This window comes from Oxyura jamaicensis, chromosome 3, assembly GCF_011077185.1.
Source record: "Oxyura jamaicensis isolate SHBP4307 breed ruddy duck chromosome 3, BPBGC_Ojam_1.0, whole genome shotgun sequence".
In the NCBI taxonomy this organism is placed as follows: Eukaryota; Metazoa; Chordata; class Aves; order Anseriformes; family Anatidae; genus Oxyura; species Oxyura jamaicensis.
The window spans coordinates 112,887,267-112,905,273 of NC_048895.1; the positions used below are offsets into that span (position 1 = coordinate 112,887,267).

General features: G+C 44.4%; 1 protein-coding gene across 3 annotated transcripts in view; it reads right to left on the bottom strand.

Annotated features, from left to right (window-relative positions):
• RUNX2 (RUNX family transcription factor 2) overlaps nt 1–18,007 on the bottom strand; it is a 148,618-nt gene that overhangs the window by 61,826 nt on the left and 68,785 nt on the right. The window contains exon 5 of one of the 3 annotated variants that reach the window (XM_035321098.1): nt 2,478–6,281. The exons of the other annotated variants lie outside the window; for them this stretch is intronic. Within the exon in view, the coding sequence (XP_035176989.1) occupies nt 5,803–6,281 (479 nt within the window). The 3' untranslated portion in view covers nt 2,478–5,802. Of the gene's footprint in view, nt 1–2,477; nt 6,282–18,007 lie in introns of those variants that run through there. 3 annotated transcript variants of the gene reach the window in all.

An 18,007-nucleotide genomic window follows, 5' to 3' on the forward strand; every position in this document is an offset into this window, starting at 1 on the left:
GGGAGGTATCCAGCCCGACCTCCTGCTCAGACAGCCTCAGCTCCAGGGCCACACTGGGTTGCTCCAGGCTTTATCCAGTCGGGCCCTATAAACCTCCAACGATGGAGGTGGCATGGCCTCCCTGGGCCTCCACTGACCGGCCAAATGGTGAAAATGTATTTCTTTTTACGAGCATCTGGACCATGAAAGCAGGAATATAATGAATCTCCATCTGTGCTCTGACTAGCTGAGATGGGTTAACCTGCGTATGGGAGGGCAGCAGAAAGGCTTAACACTAATATTTATAGCATAAGTCTCCCCAGAACTACTCGTACAGCAGCACACCACACGACATTGGCTTGCTTTGTTCCTCTCTCTTGGATAAAACTTTTTTATGGGCTGGGATAAAAGTACTCTCAACCCCCCAAAGAGCATCAGCCTTCAACCACCACGTAAGAAGTGTGTAGGTCCTTGGTAAAGCAAACAGAGCTTACAAAGGCAGTATTAGTGACACTCCAGTTTCCTCATTAAACTTCAGAGTTAAGGGTTTCTTGCAATGAACAGAACCTCATGCATCTCTGTGCTACTGTTCCTTTATTGCAGACTCAAGAAATAGCTAGAAAGGATACAGACTTACTACGAAACCAGACACAAAGCTTGCAAACAAGTCCTGTCCTCTCCTCTCCTCCTGCAGAGAGCCCTTGGTGAACTTAACATCACCTTCATTTGCTGCATCTCCCACTACCCCTGACACTAGGCTGGAGGAAAAATAGCCTTCTCCCCCAGCCTCCTCCCTATCCATATATCTTTTGCTCCTTGGAAACTGTTCTTGCCTCGGGCCATGCAAATCACAAGATTATCTGTAACTGCATTCCTCAGGCCTGACCAGGAAGAGGTGGGGATAGTGCTGCCCCCATGCTGGAAAAGCGCCACCAACCCAAATCCCTCCTCCTGGTTTGGAAACCTATTCCGGCTTTTCCTCGTCCAAGGTCTGCTCACAGCCCCACTGCACCCAAACGTCCCCGCTAATGGCAGTTGTTAGGTTTCAGAGTTAACAGCCTGGCAAGATGCACTCACCCAAGAAACATGGGTTTTTACGGTTTGAAGACTCAGGAAAAGAAGCAACATTTGAGATTGGGTTTAGAAGGTGTCCTTTACCACCTGTAGACTTGGAAATTCGTTTTTATGTTCAGCTGAAAACTTAAGCACTGCAGAAAGTGATGGGACCACTGCTGAATGGCCACTACCGCGTCCTACCGCATCCTGACTTTACCCAGCCCTGCCTGGTCACGAAAATGAGCTGCATGGCTAAGAGGAGATAGTGGAAGAAAAAGAAGCAGAGAAGAACATTAACAAAAAAAGCCATTTTATTGAAAATGAAATTCAAACTTCAAATTAATATTACAATCATGAGAAAATGCCAAACAATTCAATTTACAGTTGCAACATACAATACAAATAGTCCCTTTGAAGTTGAAGTAAACTGATCCACAATCATCATCTGTGGCATAAAGCAGAATGTGTTTGTACAATATGTGCATGAAAAGCAAATCTCCGGTGACAGCATTTGAAAAAATAAAAAAAAAAAATTAAAGCTTGTATTTACACAAAATGCTACAAATATTTTGTTCCAGCAGAAATTCAAGACTGGTAAAGCATATTTAACAACAAAAAAATGGAATGTCACTCATTACCTAAAACAAAAGTTACTGTAAAAGTATGGTTTTGGCTGATATACTTAAAAGTACTGCATTAAAAAAAAAAAAAAAAGGCAAAGAGTTATCTGTAAACATGGAAGTAAACAAACATCTAAAAAGTTCTCAGAAAATGTTAAAATGAAATGCATTATATTTAAAAACAAGAAGAAATTCGGGGGTTCAGAGAATTGGGCTTCTTTGATCTTGTACTCATGGCTGGTCCAGGTTTTAATTATTGCTTTTGTTCATGGCTTGTTGTCTGCGTTCAACGGCAGGCTCCCCCGGCTGCGGCGGAGCTTTGCTTTGCTAAGTGTGAAAGTGCAAAAGTTCCCCCACTCGAGATGGCACCTGTCGAAACCGGTAAACCCTTGCTCAGGGGGCTGCTGGCAAGAAGGTCAACGCTACGAAAGACACAGCAGCTGGTCTTTGAAGAGAAACGACAAATGCCACGCTAAGGACGCTGTCGGCAGAATAACTTGTTTTATCCTTGGTCCCGACCCACTGACACCAATGAGGTTAGCCTCGGGAGGATGGGGAGGAGGATTTAATCCCCCGTTCAGCAAAAAGGGACATCTTGCCTGTTCTGCTGGAAGTAAGTCTTTGGTAGGATAAGAGAGCTGGAGAGTAACAAAGGCAATTTTTTATCTTTACATCTACGACCAGTGCCAAAGATTGCCACTCAGAAGGGAAGGGCTGTCGTACCTTTCAGAGAAAGCTCCTTTCTGTCAATGCTAAGCACCTCGCAAAATGTCAGATAATCTCACAAGGTTAACTACATCATGCGTGTTTTTGGTTGTTGTTTTTTTCTTATTATTATATATATATATTTGGTTTGAAATCCTGAATCAAAAGCGTTTCCAAGTGGACTTGGAAACGTTTTCAAAAAGCTTGGATGTACATTTCTGTGTCAGCCTGCACAACTCCCTCAGTCGCCAGTCTGATGGACGGGGAGAGGTTTTCCAAAGGCACCACGAGGTTTCAGGAGCACAGGATCTCCCGAAAGGCAACAGGCTGGTGCTCCTCCATCCATAAGTGCTTAGAAAATCCTTTCCTTTCTATCTGTCTGCTCAAGCAGGCAGAGTCAGAAGTCAGCCTGCACGGTGTGATGGAAGCCCAGAGCAGGGATCAGGAATGTGCTCCTCAACCAGGTGGAGAAGACGTTTTGAACGTTTTGTCCCCAGCGGCACAGGTCAAAAACCATGGGGACACAAGCAGAGTTCTGTCGGTACTGAGCAAAACAAAAGTCTGGTCTGTGCTGGATTTATCCAGAAACAAAAACCAAGTGCTTGAATTTTACAACAAAGTCTTAAAAAAAAAAAAAAAAAAAAAAAAAAATCTGGGTTGCTGCCTGCAGCCACTCTAACAACATTTCAACACAAAAGCACCCTAAAAATTACTTAATATGCATACAGTAAACCTTAAAAAGCCCTTCTCAGCAATAACAAATAATGTACAAATATAGTACCTTTTATTAAATAGGAAACAGCTTGCACTGGCAGTACATCTTTTTCTCTTGCTTACTAAACAAAAAACAAAACTGAAATGTGTAACCAGACACTGGCTTTTTAAGTGCTGCTGAGACTAACAAACGTATTTTACAGTTACAAATAAATGGACAGTGGTATGCTTCAAGCTACCACAAACCAACAATAAATAGAATCAATTACAGCTTCCATCTTTGAAGGAAAACTATTAGAAAAAAAAAAAAAAAAAAAAAAGTGTCTTACTTATACTTTAAGCATACTTGGTATACAACCTTTAGAAGGCAAAGACTTTTTTTAAGAGCACGTAGTCACACAAATTGGAGGAATGTACCATGCTAAGGATGACTCGTTTTAGTTTAACAGCTTTGCTATCAACTAACGGTGATGGTGGCTGTGGTGTCCAGCGAGCTCGTGGCTCTGTATGGCCATGCCCACCATGGATTTATTGCGATACTTTGGACGTAACCCAAGTACAGCCGAGGAGCATCGTCGTGACTGGCAGCCCCTGAGGAGGATGCTTGGAATCAGAATCATTTCGGTTGGAGAAGACCTTCAAGATCCTCAAGCCCAACCATCAACCTGACCGTTGGCTATGGCTATGTGAAGGCAGAGGAAGGAGGGGGTGCTGGGGGCCAGCCGGTCACAGCCCTTTTGAAGGGTTAAGACCAATGCTTGGGCAACCCCATCAGCACGTGCTTAATGCTCCACCAAGGGTGGGCAAAACGTGGGCCCCTCCAATGGGCACTTGGGCAGCAGACAGGTTGGCTAAGGGGTTCGGGTGCAATTTGCTCTCCCTGTGTGGGTGCACCATGCCTGGGAGCCCCGGGGTGGCTTTAAGGTGACTTTTATCTTCAGCATTGGGTTTGAGGAGGCGAGTATTGCTGAGCTTGTGCTTGTTTCTCTGGTATGGCAAAGTAAACACAACAGCTTTAGGAGTCTAGCATTTAATGCTAATGATGGGTGATTCCCTAACAGGCTGGTAAGTTTCTGTCTCAACTTTGAACCTTTTTATTCCATAGAATGGGCTGAAATTTCAGGGGGAGGAAAAAGTTTTACCAGTTCTCCCTTACTCCCATTTCTGAGAAACTTAACAAATGATTAGTTTTAAAGTACAGCTTTTGAAATGACTTTGATTTTTCTGTTGGGAAAAAAATCTGTCAGAGTTCAAATCATGTTGTCAGAACCTTTTAAATATGAATACTTTCAAATTTTGAAGTTCTGAGAAAAATTCTGGGAGAGAAAGAAATCAGGGGAAGGGTAGAAAACATTTCTTCCTTCCTACCATTTTTCCAGTGTCTCCACAAGTACTGATTAAAAGGCAAGACTGTGTTGAAGGCAACCAGACAGCTAATAAAATATTTTAAACACAATATTTCCTTCATAAGTTATATAAAAAGATCCTACATCCAGAGTCATTTGATGTGGATGTGTTTGGGTTGGGTTTTTCATTTTTAAGTCACATTGTAAACTGGTTCACACTGGAACTGCTTTTCAGAGTTGGGTCAAGTTTTGAGGTTTACACCATTGCAGAAATGTGATGAAGAAAAAAAAAACAACAAACATTTTTAGAGACCGAAGTCGATATATCATTACATTAAGAAACGTTTAAAGGGTCCAAATGTCATTAAATAATTATAAATATTCTTTTAAAGTTATATGATGATTCATGTTAGCAAACAACCTCAAATTTTACACACTTATAATTTAAAAAAAATATAAAAAAGAACATAGCCAAACACAAATACTATGTATACCATTTTGGCTCTAGTAATATATATTGCCATTTTTTCATATTTTGCATAAGTAATAACATTTTCTTTTTGTTTTTAAAGGTTTTGGGTTTTATTTTTGGTTTTTGGCTAATCGAAGGCAAAACGAATGGACACAAAAGCAAAAAGGAAACCCCAGGGTTGTCTAGCCTAACTTGAAAACTTGTTCTCATTAAGTACCCCCCAAAAAAACAAAACAGACCAAAAAAGCAATGAACACAGAGAAGTTCCAACTGTTATCTGCAGCAAGGCTTGGACAGAGTTTTGGGACAGCTACTTTCATCTGAATGTATCATGGCAAAATGGAAGCAACTTGATCTTTGCTTTCCTTTTTATGTGCACCAATACAAGCCGGTTGAATTGCACTACTTGTGTGAGCAGGGTCCCGTACGTTGTATGATTGCAACTGTATCTGGAGTTCATGGTTAGTTGTTAAAAAATAAAAGGGAATGCAGCCTTTGCCTTGCATCACCATGTTTCTCCTGATAGCTGGGGAGTCCGTTCTCTCCTCATTGGCAAAAGAACTCGCTATTAAAACACTTGAGGAAAAAAAAAAAAAAAAAAAAAAAAAAAGGTGGGGGGGATTTTTTTTGTGTGTAAAAAGTACATTTTAAATACGAAACAAGGTAAAACGGTTCCAAGAAAAAAATAATATGTGCTTTGATCCACATAATCTGAAACATGGGTGGTGGTGTGTTGGTAACTCTCGTGTTATTTATGGCCATTATCATCCCATCTACACAGTTGCACATATTGGTAAAATCTATTTTCTTTTTTAGGAAAAACAAAAAACAAAAACAAAAACCAGGCACTTCGTAGTTAGTCGACCGTTTGTTTTTTGGCTCGCAGAGGTCAGGCCGGGCAGAAGAAATCTCAGTACGGCCTCCAAACGGACTCATCCATTCTGCCACTAGAATTCAAAACGGTTGGGGAGCTGCTGTGGCTGCCATCCGCCTCCACACCGTCACTCTGGTTGGGCAAGTTAGGGTTTAGCAGCGTGCTGCCGTTGGCCGTGGTGGTGCACGGAGGAAGCATCCTGGAGGGGGAGCGGTCCCCTCCCGGCACCATGGGGAACTGGTATGATCCTGACGAAGTGCCATAGTAGAGATATGGAGTGCTGCTGGTCTGGAAAGGTCCACTTTGGTTTTGGGAAGAGCCGGGGTAGGGTGGTGGTAGGTAGGTGTGGTAGTGAGTGGTTGCGGACATACCCAGTGACATGCCTGAGGTGACTGGCGGTGTATAGGTAAAGGTGGCTGGATAGTGCATTCGTGGGTTGGAGAAGCGGCTCTCAGTGAGGGATGAAATGCTTGTGAACTGCCTGGGATCTGAAAATGGGCCCAGCTCTGAAGCACCTAAAAAATTATAACAGAAGACGGGGGAAAACAATTCTGTAAATACCATTTTTTGTATCAAGTGATGATAGATTTTTTTTTAATTTTTATTTTTTTTAAGAAAACCCACTTCTTTTGGCCCCCAAAAGAACAGCAGATCATATCAAATAACACATTGCAAGGAACAGAGTCATACACCTCTCTTCTACAAGTGCTGGGCCAAATTCATCCCTGGTCTGACTCCCCTGATGCCAATGGAGGGAGCGGCATTGCCAACCCAAAGCGTTCCAAGGTCACAAGTCAGGCCCGGAAAAAAGAAAAATCTCAAAAATCGAGAGATTGAAAAAGAGCCAAAAATAGAAATGTGGACTTGTATTTGATTTGCCTTCTGCTTTCTGAGCTTTGAGGGTGCGCTTGGGTCGCGTGGATCCAGCTGCTTGCTGAGGCCTCTCTGGAAACCAAGGTTTTACGTGAAAAGCTGGGGTTCCCACCTCAGCACATGCCTCCGGGAGCTGGGGTTTGGGGTAAAAAGGGCAATTATTGTGCAACTTGTAATAAACGTACGGCAGTTGGCAACACCGAGTGAGCTGCACCACTGACACCAGTGGAGTTACACCGGGGGTGACCGAGCCCCGCTTCTTGCCTTGAAGTGACTTATTTAGGTGAGGGCTGACAAATGGCGTTTGCTGCGTCTGAAGGGTTTCAAAGTGGGCCAGGCCACTGAGCTGATAGCGAAGATGAAATTTTTACTTTGCAGGGCAGTCTGTGGAAAATTACAAGCCCAGCACTCGCTTTGCTATTGAAAGAAGCTGTTTTCCTATATAGCCTGCGCAGTCTGGTTGAAAAAAAAAGACCACACAGTTTATGGCTACTGTAAACGTCTGGATGGTAACACTGCGAATTTGATTCTAACACAAAACAGGGATGGGTAAACTCATTTTGCCTAATTCCTAATCCCACATCAAACGGCCAAAGTTTAGGAGCAGAACTGGAAAGCAAACGTTAGCAGCTTGGTGATCTGCTTAGGAGGCTGCGGGGTGGACAGGAGCAGAAAAAAGGTTGGTGGAAGCTTGCGCCGCGAGCCAGAGAAGCAGGGAAACATAAAAGGTGTGGGAAAAGGGACAGAGAGAAACAGAAAAAGCCCGGTGGAAAAGTACAGTGCAGAACAGAGGCAACTGCTTCAGCCAGTATGCAGTAGGTAGATGTACGCATCCTTCTACAGAAGGATGGAAAGAGTGGGGTATAATGAAAGGAAAAGCCCACGACGCCAAATCGGCTCCCCCTGCGCTTCCCAGCTGACACATCTACAGCTTTACGAGCCTTCAGATCCACCTCTCGCCAAGCTGCCGAATCTAATTTGCTTTAAAGGAAAACGCGGGGTCTTGTAGGTGCCGAACTGATGTGCTAAGCACTGAACACCCCCCACAGCCCAGTGCAGGATGCGGCACTGCTCCTCCTTGCAGGCGGGTTTGGGATCTGAGCTGCAGACACCAGCGTGTGCAAGAGGCTCAGCCCCTGCCACTTCGTGTGGTGCGCTTTGTGACTTCAACCACAATTCTCCCCCGTTCTGCCAGCCCACATAGCCTACGCCATCAATTCAAGGCCGTATCAGGCAATATCTAAGCAGCAGCGGGGCCAAGCTCAGGCACAGCCGGGATTCAGATGGGAGGAGCTGGGCCGCTGCCAGCCAGGAGCCCGACTCCCGCAGCTTGAAACCTGGGGATTATAGCACGTCGTCTCACGAGATACCGCGAGCACAGAGCTTTACATGGGCAGTAAAAGCCCGTTTTTACCTCCTGATGACAATGTGATTACTATTAGCTTTATCTGGAACCGAATCAGTGACCTAGGGGTGAATGGGTCTGTCTCCATCATCAAGCCCTGAAACCACAGCAGCGTGGAATGTAATATAACTTGTACCTTTACAGCAAACACTCCGCTGCTTGATGCAACTTCTTTCGTTCCCAACTGCAAACAATAGCCAGAGGCGATACCACCCAGATTCAAAGCTGTAATTTTGGAACACTATCCTGTATATTGTGAACAGGTCTGATATGTATCTGGAAATATAAGGTTAGAACATAATTTCCCCAGCTGCTCAAAATACCGAGTTTCAATCTGCTACTGCTTACTCCCCCCTTATTTTTTTCTTTTTAATTGTTATTGCAACTCTCTGAACATGAACAGAGTTGCTTTTAGTTTACCCCGATAGAAGCTAAACAGGACTTTTATAATCAAAGGTAGACCTGTTATGAATGCAAGGGTGTAGAAGAGCATTGGCATTTTTGGTTTCTTTGCAGCTGATACTTTTTTTTTTTTTTTTAATAACAATACTATCCACATAATTTTACACATTAAAAGCCAATCTCTTTTTCAGGACTAGATCCAAACATTACTCAGAGGGATGCTGAGATCATGCATGTCCTGTATGACCAGGACTGTGCACACCACATTTAAGCATCTCTAATGTGGGGCTACAGACCTCCTTACATACTTAGCAAATTCACACTTGTTTGTTTTTACTGTTGGCTGCTTGTGCAAAACACAATCCTATTTTTTTTACCCAAAGGCCAAATAACCATAGCCCTTTCTTATCTCCCTTGTGGCTGTGTCTGCACCACTCCTGCACACTCAGGTCTCTGACCCCCCTTTTTCCCAAATGCCTATTGCTGTCTTCATAACACCCTGCAACAGGTTTGGTTCCTCCCTCAGCCTTCTGAATCTCCACTGTGTAAAGATTTTTTTTCAGAGACCAGAAGAAGTTTTCTATGATTCATATTTTAAAACATCTAAAACAACTGAGGCTGGAAACTATTTTAAAAGTCATCTCTAAAAGTCAGCTTCTTGCCATCCTCATTGCTCGGCAGTCTCACTGATGCTGTATCACCCTCTCTCTTCCCCCTCTTCTCTGGGCTCCGTCCTCTTGTGTGAGAGCTGACTTTGGTTCTAACTTGCAAACACCAGATGCATATTCATGTATGCATCTCTGCTGGACTGGGAACACAAGCAGCTTTTCTGGGTACAGCACCCATCTTTGTGTATCTGCTTGCACACAAGCAGCAGTGTTGATCGGCAATATAGTAACATGACAGCGCAAGTACAGAATTTATTTATTCCTCTCCCCGGCAGGATTAAAGATTTATGCTAATTTTTCCACCGTCAGAGCAAGAAAATAATTTGCATCTGTGAATTCCCACTCTCGTGATAGCGTATATTAAGTGGGGGAAGCACAGATCCTCCCGCCCTACACCGTGGCCGCAAAATTGCGAAACCACACTTGTGCAGAAAGAATCGCCTTTCTTCCGTGCCGCCCGAAAGAGAAACATGACAACAAGCACGGCGAGAGATCTCCTTTTCCCCTCAGAAGCTGATCAATTTGCAGCGTTCGACAACACAAAACCAAAATGTATCTTTTACATACAAAAGCTTTACCTCAGGAGGAGCACAGGGTAAACCTTTTTAAAATCTAGATTCCTCTCTAAGGCAACCCGGCACTCAGGTTTTCTGAGAGATACATGCTTAGAGCAGAAATGTGGTAACGTTAATGTGCCAATATATATGCTCCGATACTAGATTCAAGAACACTTCACCAGTGTGTTTCATATTTAGAATAAGAACAATTAAAATTCCATGTGGTTTCACTTATTTTGATGCAGAAGCCTCATTAAAAACCCTAGACTTGGGGATTTGCCAACAGCCGACTAAAATAGTTTTGCGTTCGCCTTTAAAAGACAATTTTACCTGTGGCAGCTTTGCAGCTCTGCTGCTCAGAGCTGAGCGAGTGCCGTGGTCATTCCTCCCTTCCAGTTTACAGATGCCAGCTAATGCCTGTTAACGTTCATTTCTCAATTAATACGCTGTGCTTGTGGTTCGCAGAAAACAAGGCAACAAATTTCTGCCAGGTTTACAGCACTCTGGCCAATCGCTTCCAATTATTAAAGATCATAACGTCCCGTGGATAGCTTAACTCCTTGTGGGCATAGCAAGCTGACGTCAGCTTTAAAGGGCTGTAGGATAACTCTGTAGCTAACAAATACTGCAATTTGTCATTTCTGCAATTTGCTTTGTCGTTTTATGCTATAAAGTCATTAACAAACAGACAAAGGACCCCTTGGTTTATTTTACATGTCTGACAGGGAAATGTCCAGCACGTCAGGTCAATGCATGGTCAAAAGATGCAAGAAAACTGAGCGTTGTGGTATTTTAAAGTCACCGAACAGACTGGAAATTCAGTTCCATATTTACCAGCAGCTAAATGATCCGCTTGTTTTTTGGGGAACTTCAGTGCTAAGTCTTATGCAGTAGATATTAGATTTTATATATATTTTTTGCTCATTTGTTTGATTCAGGCTGGGATGTAGCTTTAATTATTCTACCACAATTTTTTTTGTTTGTTTGCTTTTTTCTCCCTAACATCTACGTCTATGAATTGTATGTGCAGCTTGGACTACTTACAGCTGATAAAATCGCCTGGTATGAAGCATGCCACACAACTTCACATTATGAGACGATTTTCAGTCTCATGCAGCTTTGCCAAACTTTAAATGTTCTGGCTGAAATTGTCCATGCTGGGCGTCTGTCTCGGGCTAAATTGTGATTTATGCATTTATTTGTTTTTAAAATTTCAGCTGAAACTCTTCTGCTGGGAAAAATATATTGTTTTACTAATCTTAAGCTCTGAGAAGTCTCCCTTTGAAAAGCTGTACCAGTTCCATGCTTTGAAGTAAGGACTTGAACTCTGTAATAGGAGTGGCTTTTGTGTGAGAGATGTTGCCATGAAAATCCAGCTAAATATGAACAAATTATAAGCATTCTGCCTAAAATGGGCAGGAGACACTATGTCCCTACAAAGACACTTGTCCAGAGACTGGAATGAAATTGAGGAGTCCTGAGTCTCATTTTCTGAAATGTTGGCAAGTATTGGTGACACACGGGGACATCCCTGCCCCTCACACCAGTCCTGACCAAGAGCCCTTCCCTGACTGCTGTCAGATGCTCCATGAGCTGGAATGGCAGAAACCTGCATAAAAGGAGCTAAAAGATGGTCCGGGTAGATGTTTGTGTGATATTGCAAGGAGAAATTTGGGAAGGTGGGGATATTTGGGGTTTGCATTTTTTTTTAAATCTCAGAAACTATACACAAAGCCAGGGCAAACTAAAGAATATCATTAAAGTCAGCATGTGAAGAATGAGAAAGGTAGGAAATATCAGCATTAAAGTCACTTCTCCGTATGCATTTTGAGACAGCACTGAATCGCAGGGGAGCGTGCTGTTGCTTTTACACGATCCCTCCTGCAGGCAGCACACAAGCAGACCTCCGTGGACAAGTATCAGAGCCGTGTAATAAAGAAGACATCTATCTCCCAGACTCACTGTTGAAAGAAATTGGAAGAGAAAACAAGACCAGGGAGACCTGACTATTTTTCTGAGCAAACTGGACTTTTTGTGTGTTTCTGCCTCACTGTTCCTGTGTGACTCAGCCAAAATCTCTTTAAATCACATTTTTACAGGTGGTGACTGTCAGTCCTTTCCTTGGTTTCTGTGCCCAGCAAAGACGCTGGCTCCTGATTTGCACATGTGCTAACCATTCACAGCTGCAGTTGTGGCCAACAGGTCTGAACATCAGGTTTAATGCAGAAAAAATGTCATGCTGTAGGTGACACAAAAAAAGGGGGAATGAATTACATGACACCTCAGAGTCAGTCTCGGTACTCTTTTCTAAGCAAGTTTTTTGATTCTTGGGAATCTTGCACTGCAACGAACTGCATACAAATGCCACGGCAGAAATATTAGAGCAAAGCCCATCAAGAAATTAAGAATTCCTTCTTCAGAGAAAAATTTAATGCTCTGCAATAAGCGAAGCCTGGGGAAATGCAAAGAACAAGAAGAAAACAAAATATTGAAGAGCTGCTCATTAAGTTAGCACTGTCCATCCTGCGCACTGAATGAGGCAGGAATCCCGTGGGAAAAGTATCATGTGATCCTGTAATTAAAATCTGTAATATAATGCATAAGCAGAATGAGGCTGATTTAAGGTTGCACGGGCAGTGTAAGCACTGACATTTCCCAATTTCTGAGCACTCAGTTTGGCAATCTCCAGAATTCTTTCTGATGTGTTTGCACAGGGCAGTGATTTTTCAGTAGCTGTAACTCCAAGTATCCTCTTCCATCAGGGGAAGAGTTTTTCTTTGCTCTTCATTTTGTTAAATTCTTGTCACCTGCCTCTGTGAATAAGCATTTAGTGAATCACACACAGCGCAATCCTGCTCCTGTCCCCTTCCGGGTCAGTCTTTGGTTCTCCAAAGGCTCCGTACCAGCCTCTGGATGCAGCTGTGGGATGGAGCCTGGGACTGCGATTCCCAGGGACCCCAAGACACCTCCTCGTGCATCCATTCCTTGTTAGTCCCTGAATCCTACAAATGCAAGCCCTATGCCCAAGCTCAGGGACACTCCTCTCAAGCATGTGGCTACGTGCTGCAAGGGTCACACAGCGCCACTGAAATAGCACTCAGAGCCCTGCCCACCCACTTTTGGTCAACTTTTGTGTTGACTGTGCTTCGTTTGAATGCTTGCAAGCTTTTAAGGTCGGAAATGTATTTTCAAATGTCCTTTCCCACCCTTTAATTCAACAAAAATTTCAACACTCAGAAAAAATAGGGGGGAAGGGGAGGTTCTTAGTTTTTTGCATTTTTTTTCCCACCTCGCAGGTCTCCCTGCAAACAATAGCAGCAGGAAAGGTGTGAACTGGCCCCCCTCCTCTTTCCTTCACCTCAACAAGGTGTTAACTTCAAGGCCTAGTTGGGACCATTTAAACTGCAGCATTATTAAGCACAGCAGTCTCACAAAAGCCAGGCAAGGAGGGAACATTTTAACCCCTTCAGAGCCTCGCACACAATGCACGAACCTAAATCTAGCACATCTCCTCCGGCCGTCCCTCTGCACCTTAGCTCACACCTAAACTTGTGCCTCCTGGTGTTTAGGTAACGGGGCTTTGGCACCTCAAGTACCACGGATTAATTTACAGATAGATGTTTTCATGGAATTTACGGTGCGGCACCTAAGCTCTTTGCTGGGAGAAACACCCCATAAATAACATAATTAGCACCGACCATTAAAGAACCACTCGTGCAACAGAAGGAGAGTGTTTCCCAGGCCGAGCTGTTACATTGCTTAATGTAAAAATGGGTCTCTGCACTTCTCCAGCCTGGGCTCCGCCACGGGAGCTGGACTCAGTTGCACTGGATGAATTGCGCAGGAAGGAGGTGATGTTCTGTAAGCACCTAAGCCTTGCTGGGTCACACTGCATGCCCAAACACTGTGTGCTGTCTGTACCTCAAGAAGCAGCTCATCTTAAATTGAGCAGTATGGATGGGTAGAAATTGCTCCCTTCAGCATTTAAAAGCGTCCTTAGATGGGCTGTTGGGAGCAGCAAGGCAAGAGCCCAAATCACCTGTGTCTCGTTCAAAGATGCTGCCACTCGTGAAGCTCCACTTGGCCAGGAATCACCGACCTCTCTAAGGAGAACCACACGAGGGGGACAAAATGTCATATTAAAGTAAAACGTCCTTGGTTTGTGGTTTTGGCCTGCAAGTCGTGGATGGTGGGGAGCTTCTGAACCTCTCCGTCATGCCTACCTCATCTCGGTGACTTCAGCCTTGGGTGATTCTTGTGGAAAGGAATTGGTGATATCATTTAAAGTTTGTTTAAAGTCTCACGCCATCTACGCATTACTCTGGAAGCAAGAAGCAAATCACATTTCCTGGAAATAAGTCTTTAGCAGCTCAGCTACGCTGCACGGCACACACACACAGGCACGCAGGCGTGCACCGCTCGCCGCTCACTTCTCCCCAGCTTTTCCTGCCTGAATTTCAGCCGCTGCCGGTTTTCGTAAGCCCCAGACGCAAGGCATCTGAGGGAACATTTGAGGCTTTTCTTGGACAGCAACCTAAGCAGAGTTGTATACATCAAGGGGGTGAAACCACAGGGATGAGACCTGCGATGAATGTACAGTAATGGAGAGCGTCAGCACAAGAATCCTCCACAAATCCAGTGAATGGGAAGATAATATACATTGGGGCTAGCAGTCGACTTCATTACTTTCTTCTTTTTTTTTTTTTTTTTCAGAAAAATGTGCCTTAACTATCCAGTATAAATATTTGTTTCCAATGTTGTCATGAATTGTACTTTTCCACTGCATGCTAGCAACTCAGAAATACCATCTGATCCTCGAGCAGACGCAAAGAAACTGTGTTTTGCAGGGGCGGGTGGCGGGGGGGGAAGCCCTTGGCATTTCTCTGTAATTTCACCCTTTAAGCCCCTTTTTTTTTCCTCCCCATCCCAACTTTCTTTTCAAGCCCCGTTCAAATAATACACGTCCCTTCCGAGGATGAGGGACAGAGGATCCCTTGCTGCTTCTTGATTAAGAGCTTTTAAGAATCCGGGAAGGAAGATATTCTTTGAAACTGGATCTACTGTAGGATGGGAGCCAGCACACAGGACACCGTGTCTTTCAGAAAGGGCCACACACAGTGCCACTCCAGTCATATGACTTCTCTGTCACATCCTGAAGCCATTTCCAGCTCGTGTGCGAGTTTGTACTCCCATTTAGAAGAGGATGGGATATATTGGGAACACACATATGGAAACACTTTCAGGGAATCAGTTTCCATGAAATCCATAATGAGCCAAGTGGCTTCAGATGTGGCAGCGTGCCTCAGATTAGCCAAAAAAAAAAAAGGGGGGGCCCGGGGGGGCCCAAGAGAGAGAAAAAGAGGGACAAATCTACTCTTTCAGCCCTTATTTCAGTTGCAAGGGAAGAAGAAAAAAAATTAGAAACCACTAATGACTTATGGCTACCAAAACAGGGAGCCACAAAAAATACAAATACCGTGAGCGCTTCTCCCACCCCCAAACGGCGGCGCTGCTATCGGCGGCCCCGCAGCTCCCAAAATCCCTGCCGGCACCGGGCGTGCTGAGCTGGCGTGGGGCACAGGGAGCCTGCCCTTTGATAACATTAAAATGCAATTAAAAGCCTTTCAGAAGCTGGTGGTGAAGTGTTCGTTAGGAAATCTCCCAAGAAGGACTGTGTTCAGGAGGGACATCCTCTGGAGCGGGGTTGGCTGTATGTGGGTTGTATTAAAAATGGGCATTTATGGCTGGGATGATGCGGTGGGTGCTGGAAGGTGGTGTAGGGATGATGTACATCACCGGCCTCGCGTGCTCCTGCGGTGGGGCTGCAGAGTTCAGGGGCAGCCCCCGGGTGCTGATGGCTGCAAGGGATGGTCCCTGCAATGCCCTGCTCATCCCAACCGGCACGGCAAAGGGCTGGGGATGACGGCAGCCCCCAGAGGGAGGAAAGCAAACCTCTTGACCGAGCCAGCGTGATGCTGGGACCGGTCTGGGATAGCTAGGAAGTGGGAAGCACGGGGGAAGGAGCACGGAGCAAGTGGCAGGAGTTCAAACGGCGAGCGGAGAGATGCGACGTGCATCTCCACGACAGCTCGCTGCGTTTTTATCACGAGAAAATAACCAGGAATTTGGCTGTTAATTGGGGCCGTATCCTACAACCCCTACTTTTCCTGACAAACAAATTACTCCACAAATAGTCCCTCTGTTTTCAATAGGGTTATTTGTGGGAGGAGGGACCACCCAGCACGAGAGAATCAGGCCCTCAGCTCCCTCCGTCTGGAGCTGGCTGAAACCTTCCCGTTCGAAATTAGAAAACAAAATCCCCACGAGCAGCGAAGCCTTTCCTCGCTGCTGCTGCTCAGCCCTGGACTCGAAACGCCGTGGCAAGGTCTTGTGTGCTATTAATACAATGCTCTCCGCCACTTCCGCCTCCAGAAGTGGATTTGCGATTTGTTTCTCAGGCTGTTCTTTCCACTGGAGCCCAGCGCAGTAAACTAACTCGAAACTTCTGCATCAAGGAGAAGGTCTCTTTTAAAGTTTTGCTTGGCTTTGCTTTCAAAGCGGTGTCTGTATATTTTAGAATATGTAGAATTTTCCTTTGATTTAGACCTCGCTCTTAACAATAGACAAGAGAAGATTTCTCTACTGAGCGCCTTAAACAAAAACAAACATATTTTGGTTACCCAGGCCTTGTTCTCAAAATGCCTTTTTTTTTTTTTTTTTTTTTTTTTTTCCAGAGAAAAATCAAACCCTACGAATTGTTACGCTGCTGGCAAAAAATCCCCTTAACCTCATGGACATAGATAGACCAATTTTATCCCTTCTGACATGAACTAAACAATGTTGTACACAGAGGAAGAAAAGGCATCTCCCCAGCCCCCAGACATTTACAAAAGACAAAATCCCCTCATCTAAACAACACAAAACACGCTTTTCTCCAAAATAACTATTTTTTTTTTCTTTTTCAAGAGACGTCCCCAGCCTCAGCCCTTTCCCACTTCCAGGGCCACGACGTTGGCTTTCCTCCTTCCCGGGACACAGCCCCTGTCTCCGCACCTCGCCCTGGAGGAAGGCAGCTGAAAGCCACTGCTTGTTTTCCGAGTGGGAGCTATGTGGAAGACCACAAGAGCAGCAGCTCTGAGGCTGATTAGAGCGCTTAACACATGGAGAGCTTCTGGATACCGGAGGAATTATAGGGAAGACACTGGGCAGGCATTGCCATCAGATTTTTAGTACCGGGCAAAATAGGCTGTTGGAGTGAAAGTGGTGGAAAATAACTCAGCGACGATGAGGTTTTTTGCTTCCAGCGCTGGGACTGGTGGGAACATCGCATTTCCCCTGAGTACCACCAACAGCTGTAACGTCAAGCCTTGATAAGATTTTCAGGTCCATCAGCGTGGCTCAGACCCAGCGGTTGAAGGAATTCGGGGGGCTAAGGGAGCGCTTGCACGCTGCAAAGGAGCCCCACGGGGAGATGCGGCACTGACCCGAAGTGCTGTGCCCACTGCTGAACACCTTTGTGTATCAGGGACTGATTCCTTTTTCTATTCAGCATTGCATCACTTTAACAATTTGTGATTTTCAAACTCATGTTGTAAAATCAGTGTAAAACCCTCTGTGTATTTTTTTTTCATTTATTTCAAAGCCAACCTGAGTTTTTTTACCGTTACGGAAAGCTACTGCAAATTAAGTTACAAGCCATCCTAAGCTTGTCCACACAGCGTTTCCATTCATAAGTTGAGCTGAAGCTTCAACCAGCCCAATTTTGAATGCTTCTCAATAGATACTTCTTCTCCATAGTGTAAAGTCTGAATATGGTTTTTATCCTCCCAGGAAACTGGTGATGAGAAAGAGAAACAGGCTTTGGTCTGTAATAGCTCACATCGCAAACACGCTTTAGGCTGTTTGCTGTATGGCAACTTCTGCTGTACCACGAGCAGCTCAAATCACTATTGATGGTCTAAACGTAAAGTCAAGTTAACCATGTCTCAGATAAACCACAGTAACAGTCACATGCGTGGGCTGAGCTCATGGTAAATGTGAGATACTGCAATTCTGTAAGAGAGCGTTAAGGTAGGACTCGCTGCCTTGCGCTTGCCATGGGCTGTAAAGACACATTTTACCTAAGACCACATTTTACCAAAGCCCAACTCCCATCCAGCCTGTAGTTCAGTCAGGATAACTTGACTACTCTCCGAATTTGCTTTATTTCAATAAGAAAGTTGGATGACTTCTAACTAGGCTGGTAAAAAAAGAAAAAGAAAAAGAAAAAAAAAAAAAGAAATGCATCATGGAGATACTGTACAAGATAATTGCATATTGGCAGAAAAGAAAAGAAA